The 21,764-nt window shown below is 30.5% G+C and overlaps 2 protein-coding genes and 1 long non-coding RNA gene across 4 annotated transcripts in view; 1 reads left to right on the top strand and 2 right to left on the bottom strand.

Annotated features, from left to right (window-relative positions):
* The window catches only part of LOC126743287 (protein similar), a 99,191-nt gene that overhangs the window by 16,075 nt on the left and 61,352 nt on the right, over nt 1-21,764 (top strand). For both annotated transcript variants that reach the window (XM_050450318.1, XM_050450316.1), the window contains exon 7: nt 9,055-9,199. In XM_050450318.1, the coding sequence (XP_050306275.1) occupies nt 9,055-9,199 (145 nt within the window). The remainder of the gene's footprint in view (nt 1-9,054; nt 9,200-21,764) is intronic.
* Nucleotides 2,286-3,249, bottom strand: LOC126743288 (uncharacterized). Its single transcript, XM_050450319.1, has 3 exons — nt 2,924-3,249; nt 2,583-2,865; nt 2,286-2,540 (listed from the first exon to the last, which is right to left on the bottom strand). The coding sequence occupies exons 1-3, from the start codon at nt 3,050-3,052 to the stop codon at nt 2,323-2,325; spliced, it is 630 nt and encodes a 209-aa protein (XP_050306276.1). The 5' UTR covers nt 3,053-3,249; the 3' UTR covers nt 2,286-2,322.
* LOC126743289 (uncharacterized) lies at nt 10,045-11,221 on the bottom strand. The gene is made up of 3 exons (XR_007662828.1): nt 11,087-11,221; nt 10,538-10,720; nt 10,045-10,171 (listed from the first exon to the last, which is right to left on the bottom strand). It is a non-coding gene; the product is annotated as an uncharacterized LOC126743289 (long non-coding RNA).

Genomic DNA, 21,764 nt, shown 5'->3' with positions numbered 1-21,764 from the left:
TAACATTAGTGCAAAAAGAACATTAATATTTCATTGATCGTTTTAAATATTGTACATTTTTGAGGCAAAATTGGTACAAATATCCAAGAATTAGTACAAAAGCGCCGCATATCAACATGCCTGGTTTCAATTTGTACAAAATTTAGTACACGTATTTTCCAAATTTTGTACACTTTTAAAATTTGTACAAAAACCCTATATTTTAAAAAGGTTGATTTCCGTGTTAATTTAAAAGCATTGCTTAGTTAAATACCAGGCGAACATTAGTACAAATTATGTTTAAATTAGTACAATTATTTGGATCTATATTTTTATTAATAGTATCTTAAAACACTTGCTAAATATAATTTTCAAATTAGTTTGTATAAATTGTACAAGACTTAGTACAGAAAACAAACATTTCAAAATTATTGGTTTTATTGTTCAAATTTCACTTGAATTATTTAAGTGAGTTATATCCTGAATTTTGTTTCTTTTTAAACGGTATTTTGCAAACTGTACTAAAATCAGTACAATTTTTGTTTTTTATTGCCTGCTTTCATTATTAGTGTAAATGCCTCAAAATTTCTGATTGATTCATTTCTAAGGTTTCATTAGTGAAATTTGTACTAAAATTGGTACAAAAATAATGTCCATGCCTAATGAAGTTTAATAATTGTAAAGTTATTAAATATTGTACTTTATAGCTTAGAGAACATTTGTACAAAATGTCTTTAAACCAGTACAATTAATACAGGGGTTAGTCCATTTTTAACATGTGTAAATTGTACAAAATTTAGTACAAGAATTTCGAAATGGTTAGATTTATTAAAAATACTGAAATTTCTGGCTTATTTTTGAAATATGTACAAGTTTATTTGAACACTTGTCCAAAGTACAAAAGTTGCCTAAACCATTTAAGCGTCTTAAAGCTCTTGCTTGAATTATTTTCCAAATGTTGTACATTTTTAACATATCAAAAAAATTAAACATTGTACAAAAATTAGTACAAAAGCGTTTAATTCTATATTGCTTAGTTTCATTATTAGACTAAAAAATCTTAAAAGTTTTGTTTGGTTTACTCTAGAAATATTGTAACACAAAAATTACATTTAATATCCATCGTTGGTACATTGTACATTTTTAAGGAAATATTTGTACAAAAACCCTGAGTTTTTAATTTATTTCGAACTGGTTTCATTATTACTGCAACGGTTGGATTGGGAAAAAAATCATTGTACTAACTTTAGTAGTTTTTAAATACTCTTTAAAAACCTACAAAATTTAGGAAAAATTCAAATGAATTCAAGTGAGATTTGTACTAATTCTAGTACATTTTGTCCCCTTAAGACGGTATTCTGCGACACTAATATTAAAAAACTCAACGATAAACGCATATAATTATTGTACTCATTTAAAGACATTTTGTACAAATATTCATTTAAAAATATATCATTTTTAGGACTAATAATTAAACCAACTTCAAAATTCATGCTTATTGATCAAATTTGAAAAATGTACAATAATAAATACAAAACCATGAATTTTGATTTATTATCTAAATTATTGTACATTTTTAAGAAATTTCCAAGTAATAAGAAAGTAAATTTCAAAGATCTTAAAGGGAAATTATGTACAAAAATTAGTACATATATTACTTAAAAGTCCATTGGATAGTTTCATTGATATTCCAGATAAGAGGCTTGTTTGGTTTTTCTTTGAAAAATAGTACAATTTCAATGGTACGATATGTATTTAAATTATTACAAAAATTACTTTAGTATTCCATCAATCGTTTCTAATATTGTACATTTTAACGCAATATTTATACAAAATATCCAAGGATTAGTACCAAAATGCCCAATATCGACATGGTTGGTTTCTTCGTTATTTCAAGGGTTTCATGAATTTTTTTTGTACAATGTTAATAAAATATTTGTACAAAATTAATTAAAATTACATGCATTATTTATTAATTATTATTATAGAAACCAGTAATTGTGGTTGTTTTTAGTGGAAAATTGTACACAGTTTTTTAAACTAGTTCAAAATTTCATTAATAGTATTGTTTGATTGTCTCATAAAAATGTTGATTTTAAAACGTTTGCCAAATATTGTACAATTTTAACAGAATATTGTACAATAAACTGGTTGGTTACATTGCAAGTGCAAGAATTTCCCTAAATGTTTGCTTGATCTATTGTTGAAATATTGTACATTTGCAAGAGAATATTAATTGTACAAAACGTCTTTAAATTTGTACACATGCATTCCCACTGGATACCTGATTAATCAAACGGTCTAAAAACACTTGCTCGATTTATTTCTCAAAGTTGTACATTTTTAAAAGAACACTTGTACAAAATGTAGGAAAATTAGTGGTACATGCATTTTCCATGGATAATTTCCATTATTAGTGCAAGGGTCTGTATCGACTTTTTTCCACCATCCCGCAGGAAACTCGTCCGCCAACCCTAAATACTTCATGTCCTTTTTGGCGTCCTCCCATACGTTGTAAACATCCCTCTCGTCGTCCACCCTTTTAAAAATCGAGGCAAATTCTACAAAAAAAAAATAAACAAACCTCACAAAAAAATTCTCACCGGTTATAGAGGCGTCCTCCTCACTGCAAGCCCACAAAAGCACCATATCACTGTCATATTTCAAAAAAACGTTACTATAACTTCTCTCCTCGATAATCATCCGTACTCCATCGCTATCCTGAATAATAGTGCCGTTCCAGATCAATTCCAGATTATAAGAGTTCCAGATGACGTGCCTGAGGACGCACGTGCTGTTCGAAACGCATTCGATTTCATAATGCGAGCACTCCTCACCGTTTAGGAGGGTGTTGATGTAGAGGTGTTCGTACCAGTAGCCGTTTAACTGAGAAAATAATGCGATAAGTGCCCACTTGCCGCACGCTTGAAAGAAAATAACTTACGAAAGTGGCGCTCAGTTGGGGTTGCATGAGTGCGTTATCCGAGGGGCATTTGAAGGCTTTTGCACCCCAAAACCACCCGATTAGACCCAAAGTTAACCCTAAAAGATTATCCGCTTTTCCGAGGTACATCTCGCACTGAACTGCGGAAAAACCGTATCGGTGTGTTACAAGTAACTAAAACAAAGTGGCCATCTGTTCCGGTTTGTTTTTTGATACGGCGCCACTTTGTTTATTATTAGATTCGAATAAATAACCGGCTAAATTTCCTCGTCATCAAAGGTTTTCCAGTAAAAGCACTATGAGTGCTTTAGTGTCCTAAAATAATCACTTTTAGTGTTCCGCTTGAACGATCGTTTAATTTCGCTGCTACTGCCTGGAAATTGCGCTTTTCCGGCACGGTTTACTTTTGGAACTTTTATTATTTTCATATTTAGATTTTCGTCTCGGGCTGAGAGTTAAAGGAGGATAACAACATGTAATTTTTGGACTAATTTTAGTACAATTTGTACCAATGTTTTTTTAAAAATAGTTGTACAATTTGGGTAAATAAACTGAGCAAGTGTTTTCAGACCCTTTGACGTGTGTACTCATTTAAGGACATTTTGTACAAATATTCTTTTTTTAAATGTACAATATTTTAACAATAGACCAAAGAAGAGATTTTATTATATTATTAAGGGTTTAGAGTCTGTACAAATAATCCCTAAAATATGTACAATAGGTACTTTAAAATCAATATACATATATATGAAGCAACCATTCAATGGAATAATAATATAATTTTTAACTAGTTTAAAAAAAATGTACACAATGTTCTATTGAAAACGTGCAATATTTAAGAACTAAACCAAAATTAATGGTTTTCATGCTTATTCTTGTACATTTTCTAAGACCTTTGTACTAATAATTAATAAATAATACACAAATTTTAATGCATTTTGTACAAATATTTCAGAAAATTCATACAAAGGTTTTAAGACCTTTTAATTAACGAAGAAACTATGCATGTTGATATTCGGCGTTTGGGTACTAATTCTTGGATATTTTGTATTATTATTTGTACTAATTTTCATATATTGTATTATTGAAATGGTACAATTTTTCAAAACAGGTTAGCAATTCCACAGAATTTAATTCTGAATTCAGAGCAATTTATTTCATTAAAAAATGTTGAGTAGTTTTGGAGAAATTTGAGTTTAAGGGACAAAAAGTCGGTTTAATAGACCTCAGGGTTTACTACTTGGTTTAACTCTGGATAACTTGGTAAATTTTGGTTAGATGTTTTTGGACCCAAATTAATATTTCCAGAGAATTTAATTCTGAATCCAGAGAAATTTATTTCATTAAAAAATGTTGAGTAGTTTTGGAGAAATTTGAGTTTAAGGGACAAGAAGTAGGTTTAATGGACCTCAGGGTTCACTACTTGGTTTGACTCTGGATAACTTGGTAAATTTTGGTTAGATGTTTTTGGACCCAAAACAAAATTTCCAGAGAATTTAATTCTAAGTGCAAAACAATTTATTTCATTAAAATATTTTAATTCGTTTCTGAGAAAATTGAGTTTAAAGGACCTCTAGGATCCTCTACTTGGTTGAACTGTGGATAACTTGGTAAATTTTGATTGGACGTTTTTGGACCCAAAACAACATTTCCAGAGAATTGAATTCTGAGTCCAGAACAATTTATTTCATTAAAAAATGTTGAGTAGTTTTGGAGAAATTTGAGTTTAAGGGACAAAAAGTCGGTTTAATAGACCTGAGGGTTCACTACTTGGTTTAACTCTGGATAACTTGGTAAATTTTGGTTATATGTTTTTGGACCCAAATTAATATTTCCAGAGAATTTAATTCTGAATCCAGAGAAATTTATTTCATTAAAAAACGTTGAGTAGTTTTGGAGAAATTTGAATTTAAGGGACAAAAAGTCGGTTTAATAGACCTGAGGGTTCACTACTTGGTTTAACTCTGGATAACTTGGTAAATTTTGGTTAGATGTCTTTGGACCCAAATTAATATTTCCAGAGAATTTAATTCTGAATCCAGAACAATTTATTTCATTAAAAAATGTTGAGTAGTTTTTAAGAAATTTTAGTTTAAGGGACAAAAAGTCACTTTAATAGACCTCAGGGTTTACTACTTGATTTAACTTTGGATAACTTGGTAAATTTTGATTGGACGTTTTTGGACCCAAAACAACATTTCCAGAGAATTTAATTCTGAGTCCAGAACAATTTATTTCATTAAAAAATGTTGAGTAGTTTTTGAGAAATTTGAGTTTAAGGGACAAAAAGTCGGTTTAATAGACCTCAGGGTTCACTACTTGGTTTAACTCTGGATAACTTGGTAAATTTTGGTTGGATGTTTTTGGACCCAAATTAATACTTCCAGAGAATTTAATTCTGAATCCAGAGAAATTTATTTCATTAAAAAATGTTGAGTAGTTTTTGAGAAATTTGAGTTTAAGGGACAAAAAGTCGGTTTAATAGACCTCAGGGTCCACTACTTGGTTTAACTTTGGATAACTTGGTAAATTTTGGTTGGATGTTTTTGGACTCAAATTAATATTTCCAGAGAATTTAATTTTGAATCCAGAGAAATTTATTTCATTAAAAAATGTTGAGTAGTTTTTAAGAAATTTTAGTTTAAGGGACAAAAAGTCACTTTAATAGACCTCAGGGTTTACTACTTGATTTAACTTTGGATACCTTGGTAAATTTTGATTGGACGTTTTTGGACCCAAAACAACATTTCCAGAGGATTTAATTCTGAGTCCAGAACAATTTATTTCATTAAAAAATGTTGAGTAGTTTTTAAGAAATTTTAGTTTAAGGGACAAAAAGTCACTTTAATAGACCTCAGGGTTTACTACTTGATTTAACTTTGGATAACTTGGTAAATTTTGATTGGACGTTTTTGGACCCAAAACAACATTTCCAGAGAATTTAATTCTGAGTCCAGAACAATTTATTTCATTAAAAAATGTTGAGTAGTTTTGGAGAAATTTGAATTTAAGGGACAAAAAGTCGGTTTAATAGACCTGAGGGTTCACTACTTGGTTTAACTCTGGATAACTTGGTAAATTTTGGTTAGATGTCTTTGGACCCAAATTAATATTTCCAGAGAATTTAATTCTGAATCCAGAACAATTTATTTCATTAAAAAATGTTGAGTAGTTTTTAAGAAATTTTAGTTTAAGGGACAAAAAGTCACTTTAATAGACCTCAGGGTTTACTACTTGATTTAACTTTGGATAACTTGGTAAATTTTGATTGGACGTTTTTGGACCCAAAACAACATTTCCAGAGAATTTAATTCTGAGTCCAGAACAATTTATTTCATTAAAAAATGTTGAGTAGTTTTTGAGAAATTTGAGTTTAAGGGACAAAAAGTCGGTTTAATAGACCTCAGGGTTCACTACTTGGTTTAACTCTGGATAACTTGGTAAATTTTGGTTGGACGTTCTTGGACACAAAACAACATTTCCAGAGAATTTAATTTTGAATCCGGAGCAATTTATTTTATTAAAATACTTTCGGTAGTTTTTGAGAAAATCGAGTTTAAAGAACAAATAGTCCGTTTAAGGGACCTCAGGATACACTATTTGGTTTAAGTCTGGATAACTTGGTAAAGTTTAATTGGATGCTTTTGGATCCTAAACAATATTTCCAGAGAATTTAATTCTGAGTCCAGACCAACTTATTTCATTAAAAAATGTTGAGTAGTTTTCGAGAAATTTGAGTTTAAGAGACATAAAGTTGGTTAAATGGACCTCAGGGTTCACTACTTGGTTTAACTCTGGATAACTTTTTAAATTTTGGTTGAACGTTCTTGAATCCTAAACAATATTTACAGAGAATTTAATTCTGAGTCCAGAGCAATTTATTTCATTAAAAAATGTTGAGTAGTTTTCGAGAAATTTGAGTTTAAGGGACATAAAGTTGGTTAAATGGACCTCAGGGTTCAATACTTGGTTTAACTCTGGATAACTTGGTAAATTTTGGTTGAACGTTTTTGGACCCAAAACAACATTTCCAGAGAATTTAATTCTGAGTCCAGAGCAATTTATTTCATTAAAAAATTTTGAATAGTTTTTGAGAAATTTGAGTTGAAGGGACAAAAAGTGGGCTTAATGGACTTTAAGGTTCACAAATTGGTTTCACCCTCCATAACTTGATAAATTTTTGTCGGATGTTTTTGGACCCAAAACAACATTTCCAGAGAATTTAATTCTGAATCCGGAGCAATTCATTTCATTAAAATACTATCGGTAGTTTTTGAGAAATACGAGTTTAAAGAACAAATAGTCCGTTTTAGGGACCTCAGGATACACTACTTGGTTTAAGTCTGGATAACTTGGTAAATTTTGGTTGAACGTTTTTGGACCCAAAACAACATTTCCAGAGAATTTAATTCTGAGTCCAGAGCAATTTATTTCATTAAAATATTTTAAGTAGTTTCTGATAAAATTGAGTTTAAAGGACCTCAAAGTCCTCTACTTGGTTGAACTCTATATAATTTGGTAAATTTTAGTTGGATGCTTTTAGACCCAAAAGAACATTTTCAGACAATTTAATTTTGAGTCCAGAGCAATTTATTTCATTAAAAAATATTGAGTAGTTTTTGAGAAATTTGAGTTTAAGGGACAAAAAGTCGGTTTAATAGACCTCAGGGTTCACTAATTGGTTTCACTCTGGATAACTTGGTAAATTTTGGTTGGACGTTCTTGGACACAAAACAACATTTCCAGAGAATTTAATTCTGAATCCGGAGCAATTTATTTTATTAAAATACTTTCGGTAGTTTTTGAGAAAATCGAGTTTAAAGAACAAATAGTCCGTTTAAGGGACCTCAGGATACACTATTTGGTTTAAGTCTGGATAACTTGGTAAAGTTTAATTGGATGCTTTTGGATCCTAAACAATATTTCCAGAGAATTTAATTCTGAGTCCAGACCAACTTATTTCATTAAAAAATGTTGAGTAGTTTTCGAGAAATTTGAGTTTAAGAGACATAAATTTGATTAAATGGACTTCAGGGTACTCTACTTGGTTTAACTCTGGACAACTTGTTACATTTTGGTTGAACGTTTTTGGACCCAAAACAACATTTCCAGACAATTTAATTCATTAAAAAATGTAAACCAAGAAAGGGTTTTGAGATCTTTGTACTAACGACGGCAAATATAATGTCATTTTTGTACTTGTTTTAAGAAGTAAATTAAAATTTAATTAGCTCTTGTAAATTATTTAAGACACTTGTACTAATAATGGAAAGCATACATTTATTTTGTACAAACTGTCGAATATTTCAAGAGTAAACCACAAAAAGGTTTTAAGATTTGACGGTCTATCTTGAAACTAATTTTTGTACAAATGTTAAGAATGAAAATATTCAGGCAACTTTTAACAAATGCTCGAACAAACTTGTACATCATTTTGCAAATAAACCAAGCTGCGACTTGTACTTAAACATTTATATTAAAGGCCTTTTAAATTTAATATTTCCACTTTAAACTATTTTGTACAGAGGTTGGATCAAAACTGTATAATATGCTGAAAGTACTACTACTTCCTGTACTAAACCGTGTACAATTTATAAAAGTGGTGTTTTTTTTTTCTACGCCAGAAAAGCAGTATTTCCAAGCGATCCAGACACTATTTCAAAAATGAAACCATGACAGAAGAGGTTGAATAGTGTTTTTCTGGCTTACATACTAATAAGAAAATAACGAAGTCGTTTATCTCCTAATACGGTATTCCCTAAACGTCCGGAACCGTTTCTCCCGTTATCCCTGGGATAAAGAGATCGGCCTGAAAAATCAAGAATTATGATGGTAATAATATCAGATTCATTCATCACGCCTGGATAACGAAATAATGTACAGTCCCGGACTTCTTGAACAAGTATAATGTGCCTCTTTTGTCAAAAAATTATTTTCCTTCCTAAAAACGAAAATTTCTATCAGGAATGAGTGGTTAACGAACCCCAGTATAAAAGGGATAGTGACCCTTGTGGCGTAACCATAAAACCGAAGGAAAACCGGGCAACACCCGGAAAACTACCCTTTGTCTTCTTCGCCAAGTTTCTTTCTCGAATTATTATTATTATCAATTGAAGTTTTCTTTGTTTCAGTATTTTCCAAGGGACAATGCGAGACGAACCGGTATCGCTTTTTGGCGAAAACGGGCGGTTTCGTATGGGTTGTCACCCAGGCCACATTGATCTACGATAAAATGCAAAAACCCCAGAGCGTCGTCTGCGTTAACTACGTCATCAGGTAAGTACTCTTAATTTTTTTTGACATCCATGAAATTATCATGGATATTACGGTGTTACCGGAAAGTTTTTTCGGCGCAGTCGAGTAGGATCCCCTAAGAGACTGTTGTTTGTCATGAAAGTGTTTTTTTCAGTAAAACAATGAAAAGTTCCTTCCTGTTAGGAGGGTTTACGGTTTAGGGTTGTTGTATAAGTTGAAATTACCCAAAAAAACGCCCCCTTTTTTGACAAGATGGCACCGTGAAACGTCGGTTTTTCTTTACTCGAAAATTTACGATTAAATTTGAATTTAATACTGTTGACGTTTTTATATTTTTCGTATCTTTTTTTAGGCAGCTCTCCAAGCGCCAAATTTTTTATCCAGTTCGGTTCATAAATTACACGCGATTTTTAAAAACAACTCGAACCCTCGGTGCGACGACGGTCCTGGATCGTTAATTCCTGCATAAAAATCAAAATTTAAAATGTGGAATTTTATTATCCAGAAAAATTGTTGTTCTCGGGGTCGTTGACTTTGCTCATTTTTTTTTTTATTTTTAAAAGATAATATTTAGGTCATTGAGTTTTCCAAGGAATATTCGCTTTTAATGGTTTGTCTTATTTCAATTAAGATTTCTCAAAAACTATTTGAGATAAATGAATGAAATAAATTCTAAAATGTTCAGAGAATATTCTATAAATTTTCCTTAAAAGTTTAAAATGATCCAAGCAATATTAAACGAGATATCAAGGATTAAATTCATATCTGGTACTAGTGAATCCTAAAATCTATAGACCGACCTTTTTGTCATTGAAACTCGATTTTCTCACAATCTAATGGAAACATTTGAATGAAATTAATTGCTATGGATTCAGAATTAAATTCTCTGGAAATGTTGTTTTGGGTTCAAAAACGTCCAACCAAAATTTACCAAGTTATCCAGAGTTAAACCAATTAGTGAACCCTGAAGTCTATTAAACTGACGTTTTGTATCTTAAACTCAAATTTCTCAAAAACTACTCAACATTTTTTAATGAAATAAATTTCTCTGGACTCAGAATTAAATTCTCTGGAAATGTTGTTTTGGGTCCAAAAACGTCCAACCAAAATTTACCAAGTTATCCAGAGCTAAACCAAGTAGTGTATCTTGAGGTCTATTAAACCGACTTTTTATTTTTTAAATTCGATTTTCTCAAAAACTACCCAAGATATTTTAATGAAATAAATTTCTCTGGATTCAGAATTAAATTTTCTGGAAATGTTGTTTTGGGTCCAAAAACGTCCAACCAAAATTTACCAAGTTATCCAGAGTTAAACCAATTAGTGAACCCTGAAGTCTATTAAACTGACGTTTTGTACCTTAAACTCAAGTTTCTCAAAAACTACTCAACATTTTTTAATGAAATAAATTTCTCTGGATTCAGAATTAAATTCTCTGGAAATGTTGTTTTGGGTCCAAAAACGTCCAATCAAAATTTACCAAGTTATCCAGAGTTAAACCAATTAGTGAACCCTGAAGTCTATTAAACTGACGTTTTGTACCTTAAACTCAAATTTCTCAAAAACTACTCAACGTTTTTTAATGAAATAAATTTCTCTTGACTCAGAATTAAATTCTCTGGAAATATTGTTTGAGATCCAAAAGCGTCCAAGTAAAATTTACCAAGTTATCCAGAGTTAAACCAAGTAGTGTATCTTGAGGTCTATTAAACCGACTTTTTGTTCTTTAAATTCGATTTTCTCAAAAACTATTCAAAATATTTTAATGAAATAAATTTTTCTGGATTCAGAATTAAATTTTCTGAAAATGTTGTTTTGGGTCCAAAAACGTCCAACCAAAATTTACCAAGTTATCCAGAGTTAAACCAATTAGTGAACCCTGAAGTCTATTAAACTGACGTTTTGTACCTTAAACTCAAATTTCTCAAAAACTACTCAACATTTTTTAATGAAATAAATTTCTCTGGACTCAGAATTAAATTCTCTGGAAATGTTGTTTTGGGTCCAAAAACGTCCAACCAAAATTTAGCAAGTTATCCAGAGTTAAACCAAGTAGAGGACCCTGAGGTCCTTTAAACTCAATTTTCTCAGAAACTACTCAAAATTTTTTAATGAAATAAATTGCTCTGGACTCGGAATTAAATTTCCTGGAAGTATTGTTTTGGGTCCAAAAGCGTCCAACCAAAATTTACCAAGTTATCCAGAGTTAAACCAATTAGTGAACCCTGAAGTCTATTAAACTGACGTTTTGTACCTTAAACTCAAATTTCTCAAAAACTACTCAACATTTTTTAATGAAATAAATTTCTCTGGACTCAGAATTAAATTCTCTGGAAATATTGTTTGAGATCCAAAAGCGTCCAAGTAAAATTTACCAAGTTATCCAGAGTTAAACCAAGTAGTGTATCTTGAGGTCTATTAAACCGACTTTTTGTTCTTTAAATTCGATTTTCTCAAAAACTACCCAAAATATTTTAATGAAATAAATTTCTCTGGATTCAGAATTAAATTCTCTGGAAATGTTGTTTTGGGTCCAAAAACGTCCAACCAAAATTTACCAAGTTATCCAGAGTTAAACCAAGTAGTGAACCCTGAGGTCCATTAACCCGACTTTTTGTCCTTTAAACTCAAATTTCTCAAAAACTACTTAACATTTTTTAATGAAATAAATTGCTCTGGCCTCGAAATTAAATTCTCTGGAAATATTATTTTGGGTCCTGAAGAGTCCAACCAAAATTTAGCAAGTTATCCAGAGTACAATCAAGTAGAAGACCTCGAAGTCCTTTAAATTCAATTTTCTCAGAAACTACTTAAAATATTTTAATGAAATAAATTTCTCTGGATTCAGAATTAAATTCTCTGGAAATGTTGTTTTGGGTTCAAAAACGTTCAACCAAAATTTACCAGGTTATCCAGACTTAAACCATGTAGTATATCCTGAGGTCCTTTATATCAACTATTTATTCTTTAAATTCTATTTTCTCAAAAACTACCCAAAATATTTTAATAAAATAAATTGCTCTGGATTTAGAATTAAATTCCCTGGAAATATTGTTTTGGGTCCAAAAACGTCCAACCAAAATTTACCAAGTTATCCAGAATTAAAACAACTAGTAAACTCTGAGGTCCATTAAACCGACTTTGTGTCATTTAAACTCAAGTTCCTCAAAAACTACTCAAAATTTTTTAATGAAATAAATTTCTCTGGATTCAGAATTAAATTCTCTGGAAATGTTGTTTTGGGTCCAAAAGCATCCAACCAAAATGTACCAGATTATCCAGAGTTAAACCAAGTAGTGATCCCTGAGCCCCTTAAACCGACTTTTTGTCCTTTAAACTGGATTTTATTAATTAAACAATATTAACGGAGTCATCAGGAGGTGTAAATGAAGATTTCTGAAAAACTACTTAAGATCATTAAGTGGAATAAGCTCGAGAACATTCAAGGAACATTCTCTTATAAGGTTTGTTAAGAATTTAAAGCCATTTAAAAAGCATTTATTAAAATATCAGGCCCAGAACTCCAAAAAGACAGAATAAAATTACAACAATATTTTCACTGTTTATAGACCTCATATCGGGTCCAAGAGTGATGGAATTGACGTTTTTTGCCTATTTTGAGTCTAAATTCCTTAAAAAAAAAATCCAGACGATCCAAAATTGGCATAAATGTTCATCTCTTATCCAGAAATCTTGGAGGATTAATTCGTCTAAAGAAACAGCTAATTTTAGCGATGTTATTTATAGCGAATCAAGTCAAATTCTTTATATAAAAGGGAGTTTATGAACCACACTTCGAACTCCCAGAAAACCGGATTAAATTTTTTTTTAAATCCGTGCATTACCTGTTAAAATAGGCATTTTTTACCTTAAAATAAATTTCTAAATTACCCACGCTCCAGATAACATAATCAAGTATTTAATGCGCCCTTTCTAAACTGGAAGGGTTTGTAATTGCATTAAATTCCGGAGAAAATGAGCACGTTTACCCCCTCAAGATAAAACCGTTGGCAAACCAGTGGATCCTTAGGTTATCCAAGGCAAAAAGTTCGATTTCCTATTACGAACCATAAAGATAAAAGCGAACTTAAGAGGGTCAAAAAACTCGTCGGGGAAACTTTATGGGGCAAAAGTAATTTTCTGGATTGAACTTGACTGCGTAGTAGACTGTTTTTTGGGACCTAGAAATCTTGCCCCAAAGTCTGAATATTTGATTTATTCGAGACTACAAGTGAAAAGCGATTACTACTAATTAAAATTCCACGTTTATTCGACGAACGACGATGCATTTTCAAATACAAATTTCGTATTCGTGTCTCTTTTTTTTGCCTGAATTAATATTGACGAGCGGTCATCAATTGGCCCGGATGTTATGCAGGTATAAAGAAATCCATCGAATTAAATCAAGAAAAGTTTGGTATTTATTCAGAGTTGGGGCACTAACTGCATTCTATAAGAAATGCTGAGGAGTGAAGAAAAATTTGAATTTAATCAACTGCCTGGAAGAACTAAGAATAAAGAGAGAAAAGTAATATAATTATGCCAGAGAAAGTGAGAGAACTGTATTTATTTTTCATTAGGGAAAAAAAGGAGAGGCAAACCATATTTCATAAGAAAAGAGGCAATAATGTGCTTGGAAAAAATCGAGGAAGAGGGAAAAGGGTTTGAAGAGAAATCGTTTATTGATTGCCTGGAAGAGCTGCAATATTCTTCCATAAGAGCACAATCAGTAAGACAAGGAGAGGAATAAATAGGAAATTAAAAAGGGCTCGAGAAGTGCTCGAGGGGAAAGAGGTAAGAAGTGATAAGAGAAAAAAAGGTATGTAATAATAAAGAGACAGAGAGAGAATCATTTCAAATAATTCTTCCTGTTCTTCAGATTTTTCGATTTTTTTACATTCTCTTTATTCCGAAATCCTGGACAATATTAAGAGTCATTTTAATTGCTTGGAAAACATCGAGAATTATTATTGCCCAGTTATTCAGAGCTAAATCAAGCAGTAAACCTGGGGGTCTCGGACTTTTTGTCCTTTAAACTCAATTTTCTTAAAAACCAGTGAAAATATTTTAATCAGATAAATTGCTTTGGATTAAAAATTAAATTCTCTGGAAATGTTGTTTTGGGTCCAAAAATGTCCAATAAAAAGTTACTAAGTTATCCAGAGTTAAAGCAAGTAGTGCTTCTTGAGTTGTCTTTAACTAACTTTTTGTCGTTTAAACTCGATTTTCTCAAAAACTACCCAAAGTTTTTTAATGAGATAAATTTCGCTGGATTCAGAAATAAATTTTCTGGAAGTGTTGTTTTGGGTCCGAAAGAGTCCAATCAAAATTTACCAAGTTATCCAGAGTTAAAGCAAGTAGTACTCCTTGAGATGCCTTAAACTAACTTTTTGTCGTTTAAACTCGATTTTCTCAAAAACTACCCAAAGTATTTTAATGAAATAAATTGCTTTGGATTCAAAATTAAATTCTCTGAAAATGTTGTTTTGGGTCCAAAAGTGTGCAACTAAAAGTTGCCAAGTTATCCAAAGTTACACCTAGTAGAGGCCCCTGAGGTCCTCTAATCGACATTTTGCCTCTTAAACTCAAATTTCTCGTAAACTGCTCAACATATTTAAATGAAACAAATTTCTCTGGATTCAGAATTAAATTCTCTGGAAATATTGTTGTGGATTCCAAAGTGTCGAATCAAAAGTTACCAAGTTATTCAGGATTAAACCAAGTAGTGAAACCTGAGGTCCCTTACACCGACTTTTTGTCCTTTAAACTCCATTTCCTGAAAAACTAACCAAAATATTTTAATGAAATAAATTGCGTTGGATTCAAAATTAAATTCTCTGAAAATATTATTTTGGATCCCAAAGTGTCCAATCAAAATTTACCAAGTTATCCAGAGTCAAAACAAGTCGCGGACCCAGAAGTCCCGTAAACCGACCTTAAACTCCATTTTCTCAAAAATAACATTATTTAATGAAACGAATTGTCCTGAATTCGAAATAAAATTCTTTGGAAATGTTGTAAAGGATAGAAAAGTTTCCAACTCAAAATTTGCTAGTTATCCAGAGTTAAACCAAGTAATGGACAGTAGGGTCTTTTAAACTGAAATTTCTCGAAAACTACTCAACATATTTTAATGAATCAAATTGCTTTGGATTTAGAATTAAATTCCCTGGAAACTTTGTTTTGGATCCAAAAGTGTTGAATCAAAATTTACTAAGTTATCCAGAGTCAAACCGAGTAGAGGACCCTGAAGTCCCTTAAATCAACTTTTTGTCCTTTAAACTCGATTTTCTCAAAAACTACCCAAAGTTTTTTAATGAGGTAAATTGCTCTGGATTTAGAATTAAATTTTCTGGAAATGTTGTTTTGGGTCCAAAAGGGGTCAATCCAAATTTACCAAGTTATCCAGAGTTAAACCAAGTAGTGAACTCTGAAGTCCCTTAAACTGACTTTTTGTCCCTTAAACTCAAATTTCTCAAAAACTATCCGAAATATTTTAATGAGATAAATTGTTCTGGATTCAGAATTAAATTCTCTGAAAATGTTGTTTTGGGTCCAAAGGTGTCCAACCAAAAGTTACCAAATTATCCAGAGTTAAAGCAACTAGCGCTTCTTGAGTTGCCTTAAACTAACTTTTTGTCCTTTAAACTCAATTTTCTTAAAAACTACCCAAAGTATTTTAATGAGATAAATTGCTCTGGATTTAGAATTAAATTCTCTGGAAATATTGTTTTAGATCCCAAAGTGTCCAATCAAAAGTTACCAAGTTATCCAGAGTTAAACCAAGTAGTGAACTCAAGTAGTGAAAGTTCCTTAAACCGACATTTTGTCCCTTAAACTCAAATTTCTCAAAAACTACCCGATATATTTTAATGAGATAAATTGCTCTGGATTCAGAATTAAATTCTCTGGAAATGTTGTTTTGGGTCCAAAGGTGTCCAACCAAAAGTTACCAAATTATCCAGAGTTAAAGCAACTAGCGCTTCTTGAGTTGCCTTAAACTAACTTTTTGTCCTTTAAACTCAATTTTTTTAAAAACTACCCAAAGTATTTTAATGAGATAAATTGTTCTGGACTTAGAATTAATTTCTCTGAAAATATTGTTTTGGATCCCAAAGTGTCCAATCAAAAGTTACTAAGTTATCCAGAGTCAAAGCAAGTAGTATTCCTTGAAGTGCTTTAAACTAACTTTTTGTCCTTTAATCTCAATTTTCTCAAAAACTACTTATGGTATTTTAATAAGATATATTTCTCTGGATTCAGAATTAAATTCTCTGAAAATATTGTTTTGGGTCCAAAAGAGTCCAACCAAAATTTACCAAGTTATCCAGGGTAAAACCAAGTAGTGAACCCTGAGGTCCATTAAATCAACTTTTTGTCCTTTAAACTCGATTTTTTCAAAAACTACCCATAGTATTTTAATGAGATAAATTGCTCTGGATATAAAATTATATTCTCTGGAAATCTTGTTTTGGGTTCACAGGTGTTCAATCAAAATTTGCCAAATTATCCAGAATTAAACCAAGTAGTGGACAGTAAGGTCTCTTAAACCCAAATTTTTCGAAAACTACTCAACATATTTTAATGAAAAAAATTTCTCTCGATCCAGAATTTAATTCTATAGAAATATTGTTTTGGATCCAAAAGTATCGAATCAAAATTTATTGAGTTATCCAGAGTCAAACCAAGCAGAGGACCCTGAGATCCCTTAAATCAACTTTTTATCCTTTAAACTCAATTTTCTCAACTGAAAATATTTTTATGACACAAATTGCCTTGGATTCAGAAATAAATTCTCTGGAAATTGTGTTTTGGGTCCAAAAGAGTCCAACCAAAATTTACCAAGTTATCCAGGGTTAAACCAAGTAATGAACCCTGAGGTCCCTAAAACCGACTTATTGTCCTTTAAACTCAATTTTCTCAGAAACTACTTAAAATATTTTAATAAAATAAATTGTTCTAGATTCAGAATTATATTCTCTAGAAATGTTGTTTTGGATCCCAAAGTGTCCAACCAAAAGCTACCAAGTTATCCGGAGTTAAAAGAAGTAGTGATCTTTGATGTGTCTTAAACTAACTTTTTGTCTTTTAAACTCGATTTTCTCAAAAACTACCCAAGGTATTTTAATGAAACAAATTGCTTTGGATTCAGAATTAAATTCTCTAAAAATATTGTTTTGGGTCCAAAAGTGGCCAACCAAAATTTACCAAGTTATCCACAGTTAAACCAAGTAGTCCCTTTCGTCCTTTAAACTCAATTTTCTCAATAACTACTCAACATTTTTCAACGAAACAAATTGCCCTTGATTCAGAGTTAGACATAAATTACACGAAAGAGACAATAAATAAGAGAGAGAGATAGCGAGTTTTTCAAAAACTCTCTCTCTCGTGACACACCCTCGTATGCGACGATGTGACTCACCCAACGTTTCGCAATGTGTCGATTTCAGGCGTAATAATAATTGTTCGATATTACCAACTGTTACGTCATTATATGGGTGTGTCAACACCGATCGTACGAGACCACGACCATGGACCTTATTCATTACTTGATAATAATAATAATAATAATAATAATAATAATAATAATAATAATAATAATAATAATAATAATAATAATAATAATAATAATAATAATAATAATAATAATAATAATAATAATAATAATAATAATAATAATAATAATAATAATAATAATAATAATAATAATAATAATAATAATAATAATAATAATAATAATAATAATAATAATAATAATAATAATAATAATAATAATAATAATAATAATAATAATAATAATAATAATAATAATAATAATAATAATAAACAGTTTTTATTTACCAGCATACAATAAAAAAATCACAATTATTCTAAAACAATATCTGATAAATAAAGGAGTATTGGTAGGCAACTAAGTGCCAATTCTTGGCCAATACTAGACTAGAAAAAACTTGATAGTACATATTATACAAATTAATAAATAAATACGTAATTAAGGATTTTTTTAGTACAACTTTAAAGGTACAGCCGTGGCTATTGGGGATTTTATACTATACAGGACGTTCCTGATAATGCAATTGGCCATAGATAAAGGCGGTTTTAGTACAATTTTAAAACTCCATCTAGGGTCAAAGAATATTGAGAAGCTTAAAGCCATTACTAGGCACTTTTTAATAAAGTATTTTAATTTCAAAAAAAAATTAACTTTTTTCGATATAGATGAGTTTCAGTGCTTGTCAAACAATTTCACAAGCTTCCACTAAAACCTTCAATAAAAATAGTTAAAGGTAGGTATTAATCCAGTGCTTCTCAAACAACAACTTCTAAATAAAATGGGAACGAGTATCTCTCTTGTTTCTCCTCCTACTTCTCACTTCTTTTGCTTTTATTCCCTCACATTTCTACACTTTTCAAAGTATTTATTGAACTTTCAAGAGGAGACACTAATAACCCTTTCTATCTACATACGTACATAATGCAAAGCAAACATTACTTAAAAGTATGTGATTTATTGACCTAACGGAGATACTTTTATATGTATGTACATAAGTCTATGTATACGTAATATCAGGTTTTAAAACTTATTGAATAAGAAACCGACTGAATAATGTTTGGCTTACGTGAGGTCATTCATGAACCCGTGTAGTTTTTCTCCCTTTTTTTTATTTTTTAATCGACCTCGTGGTTGTGAATCACATTCTCGCGTACATTCGCCACTGTCCCGCTAAAAATAGAACCGCTTTGAATGTAACCACTATACCTAATAACTGTATCTTTTCTTTTATTAATTGGAATGTTGCACAGACTGAGAGTGGATTTTTATTTTTATATTGCCAGACATTTGATTGTTATTCAAATTTAAAACATGCTTTATTATCATAAATAGGTTATGGAGGCAACGTTCCCTCAATACCTCTTTGGATCTTCTGGAAATGGTGTTTTTGTGGTACAATTTATCCGATATAATGAGACATGCATCAAATATCATCAATCACTCAATTCTCCTAAAGAAAGTAGCTTAAAATGACTACTATGTCGATAGATTTTCCTTGATTTTTTATGACTCTCTTCTATGATGATGTCTCTGACTGAGATGGTCATATCAGTTTGAAAATGTCATTCTTAAATAAGAAAAGGAAAATTCAATGTCCCCTTTATTGTAATCTAAGTCAAACGTTTATACAGAGACAACCAAAGAGACGTGCAACTAGATAGAAATTTTTATCCTATTGTTGTTGCTCTCTTTAATCTGTATTATATATTGTATTTCGTTGTCTCTCTCTTCCCTTATAAAAGGTGAGCTAAGGTGGCGCCACAATACTAATCTTTCGCAATGCTAAATGTGTTTAATTATTATCAGAGCAGTCAAGAGAAAACATTCTTCCATCTGCGTCTAAATGAATGCAAAAATACGGGATAGCTTGTGTCCAATTCTCTAGTATTTCAATGCAATCCTTGCTCAACGTGAACAGGGCATTTCAATATGGCTGAATACTTGTTATTGCTGATTAATTTTTGTTTTGTTTTATCTCATCATTAGTTGAGATTTTGGACCAGTGCTTGAATTTTACGTATTTTATGACCTACCGGATTTAGGTGAACTTGGTAGTAGTTGTAGAAGCTAGCGTCCGATCGATATCCAGCAACCATAGTCGAGAACGCAGCATATGTCGGTTTTATAGTCCGCGCTCCTTCTTATTTAATCAATATAATGCCCGTATCTCCTGAAATTCCCAAGTGTGTCCAGATATGAACAATGAATATCTAAATCGACTGACGATGGTCTCAAACCTCTACAAACTTAAGACTGTATAAATTATGAAAATAATTAAGAAAATGCATGTACATATTATAGGTATACCATATACTGAAAATACAATTAAATGTTATCAAACTGGATTGCTTTAATTAAAATCAGCCGTTCTCTCTCAGAACATAATTATGATGTTCTCACTTCTGAGACATAACGGCTGATTTTAATTAAAATAAATCATTAAATGATGCTTAATAGCCGAGGTTTGAATTATGGCGGCAAACGCTATCTGCGCCATCTGCGTTCACCTTTCACGAAGAGAGACAAAGATGGACAATAAATAATCGGATATTTTATTAGGGCACAGTTGCGCGTCTCTTTGGTTGTCTCTGGTTTATATCCACACATGATGAGTTTGTGCTAGGTAATCTACTCAACTCATATTTTAAAGAAAATGGCATTAATAACTTAAAAAATGCTTAACGGATATGCTGCTTGAGAATTGATATTTGGATTCTTTGATTAATTTAATTGGGCACGTGTTTTAGCGTTTATCAAAATATTTTTTAAAAAATTGACTTTTAAAAATTATAAAAATAAGTCACAAAATGTTCATAACTTGAAAAGTTCTCAATGAAAATGCTTGAAATTTTGTATTTAGAATCTCAAATTAATTTGATTGGATACCTATTTCAGCGTTTTCCAAAATGTTTTCAAAAAAAATTAAAAATTGAATTTAAAAAAAAAAAAAAAAAAAATTTCCTCAAAAAAGTCACAAAATGCTCATAACTTGAAAAGTTCTCAATGAAATTGTTTGGAATTTTGTATTTAGAATCTCAAATTAATTTCATTGGATACCTATTTCAGCGTTTTTCAAAATGTTTTCAAAAAAAATTAAAAATTGAATTTTTTGAAAAAAAAAATAAAAATTTTCTCAAAAAAGTCACAAAATGCTCATAACTTGAAAAGTTCTCAATGAAACTGCTTGAAATTTTGTATTTAGAATCTCAAATTAATTTCATTGGACACCTATTTCAGCGTTTTCCAAAATGTTTTTTAAAAAAATTAAAAATTGAATTTTTTGAAAAAAAAAAAAAAAATTTCCTCAATAAAGTCACAAAATGCTCATAACTTGAAAAGTTCTCCATGAAACTGTTTGAAATTTTGAATTTAGAATCTCAAATTAATTTGATTCGACACCTATTTCAGCGTTTTTCAAAATGTTTTCAAAAAAAATTAAAAATTGAATTTTTTGAAAAAAAAATAAAAATTCTCTCAAAAAAGTCACAAAATGCTCATAACTTGAAAAGTTCTCAATGAAACTGTTTGAAATTTTGAATTTAAAATCTCAAATAAATTTCATTGGACACCTATTTCAGCGTTTTTCAAAATGTTTTCAAAAAAAAATAAATATTGAATTTTTTGAAAAAAAAAATAAAAATTTCCTCAAAAAAGTCACAAAATGCTCATAACTTGAAAAGTTCTCAATGAAATTGTTTGAAATTTAATATTTAGAATCTCAAATTAATTTCATTGGACACCTATTTCAGCGTTTTTCAAAACGTTTTCAAAAAAAATTAAAAATTGGATTTTTTGGAAAAAAAATAAAAATTTCCTCAAAAAAGTCACAAAATGCTCGTAACTTGAAAAGTTTTTAATGAAACTGTTTGAAATTTCGTATTTAGAATCTCAAATTAATTTGATTGGACACCTATTTCAGCGTTTTCCAAAATGTTTTCAAAAAAAATTAAAAATTGGATTTTTTGAAAAAAAAATTAAAATTTCCTCAAAAAAGTCACAAAATGCTCATAACTTGAAAAGTTCTCAATGAAA

This window comes from Anthonomus grandis, chromosome 12 (genome assembly GCF_022605725.1).
Source record: "Anthonomus grandis grandis chromosome 12, icAntGran1.3, whole genome shotgun sequence".
In the NCBI taxonomy this organism is placed as follows: Eukaryota; Metazoa; Arthropoda; class Insecta; order Coleoptera; family Curculionidae; genus Anthonomus; species Anthonomus grandis.
Note: the sequence above shows the minus strand (reverse complement) of the source record. Positions and strands in the feature narration are given on the sequence as shown.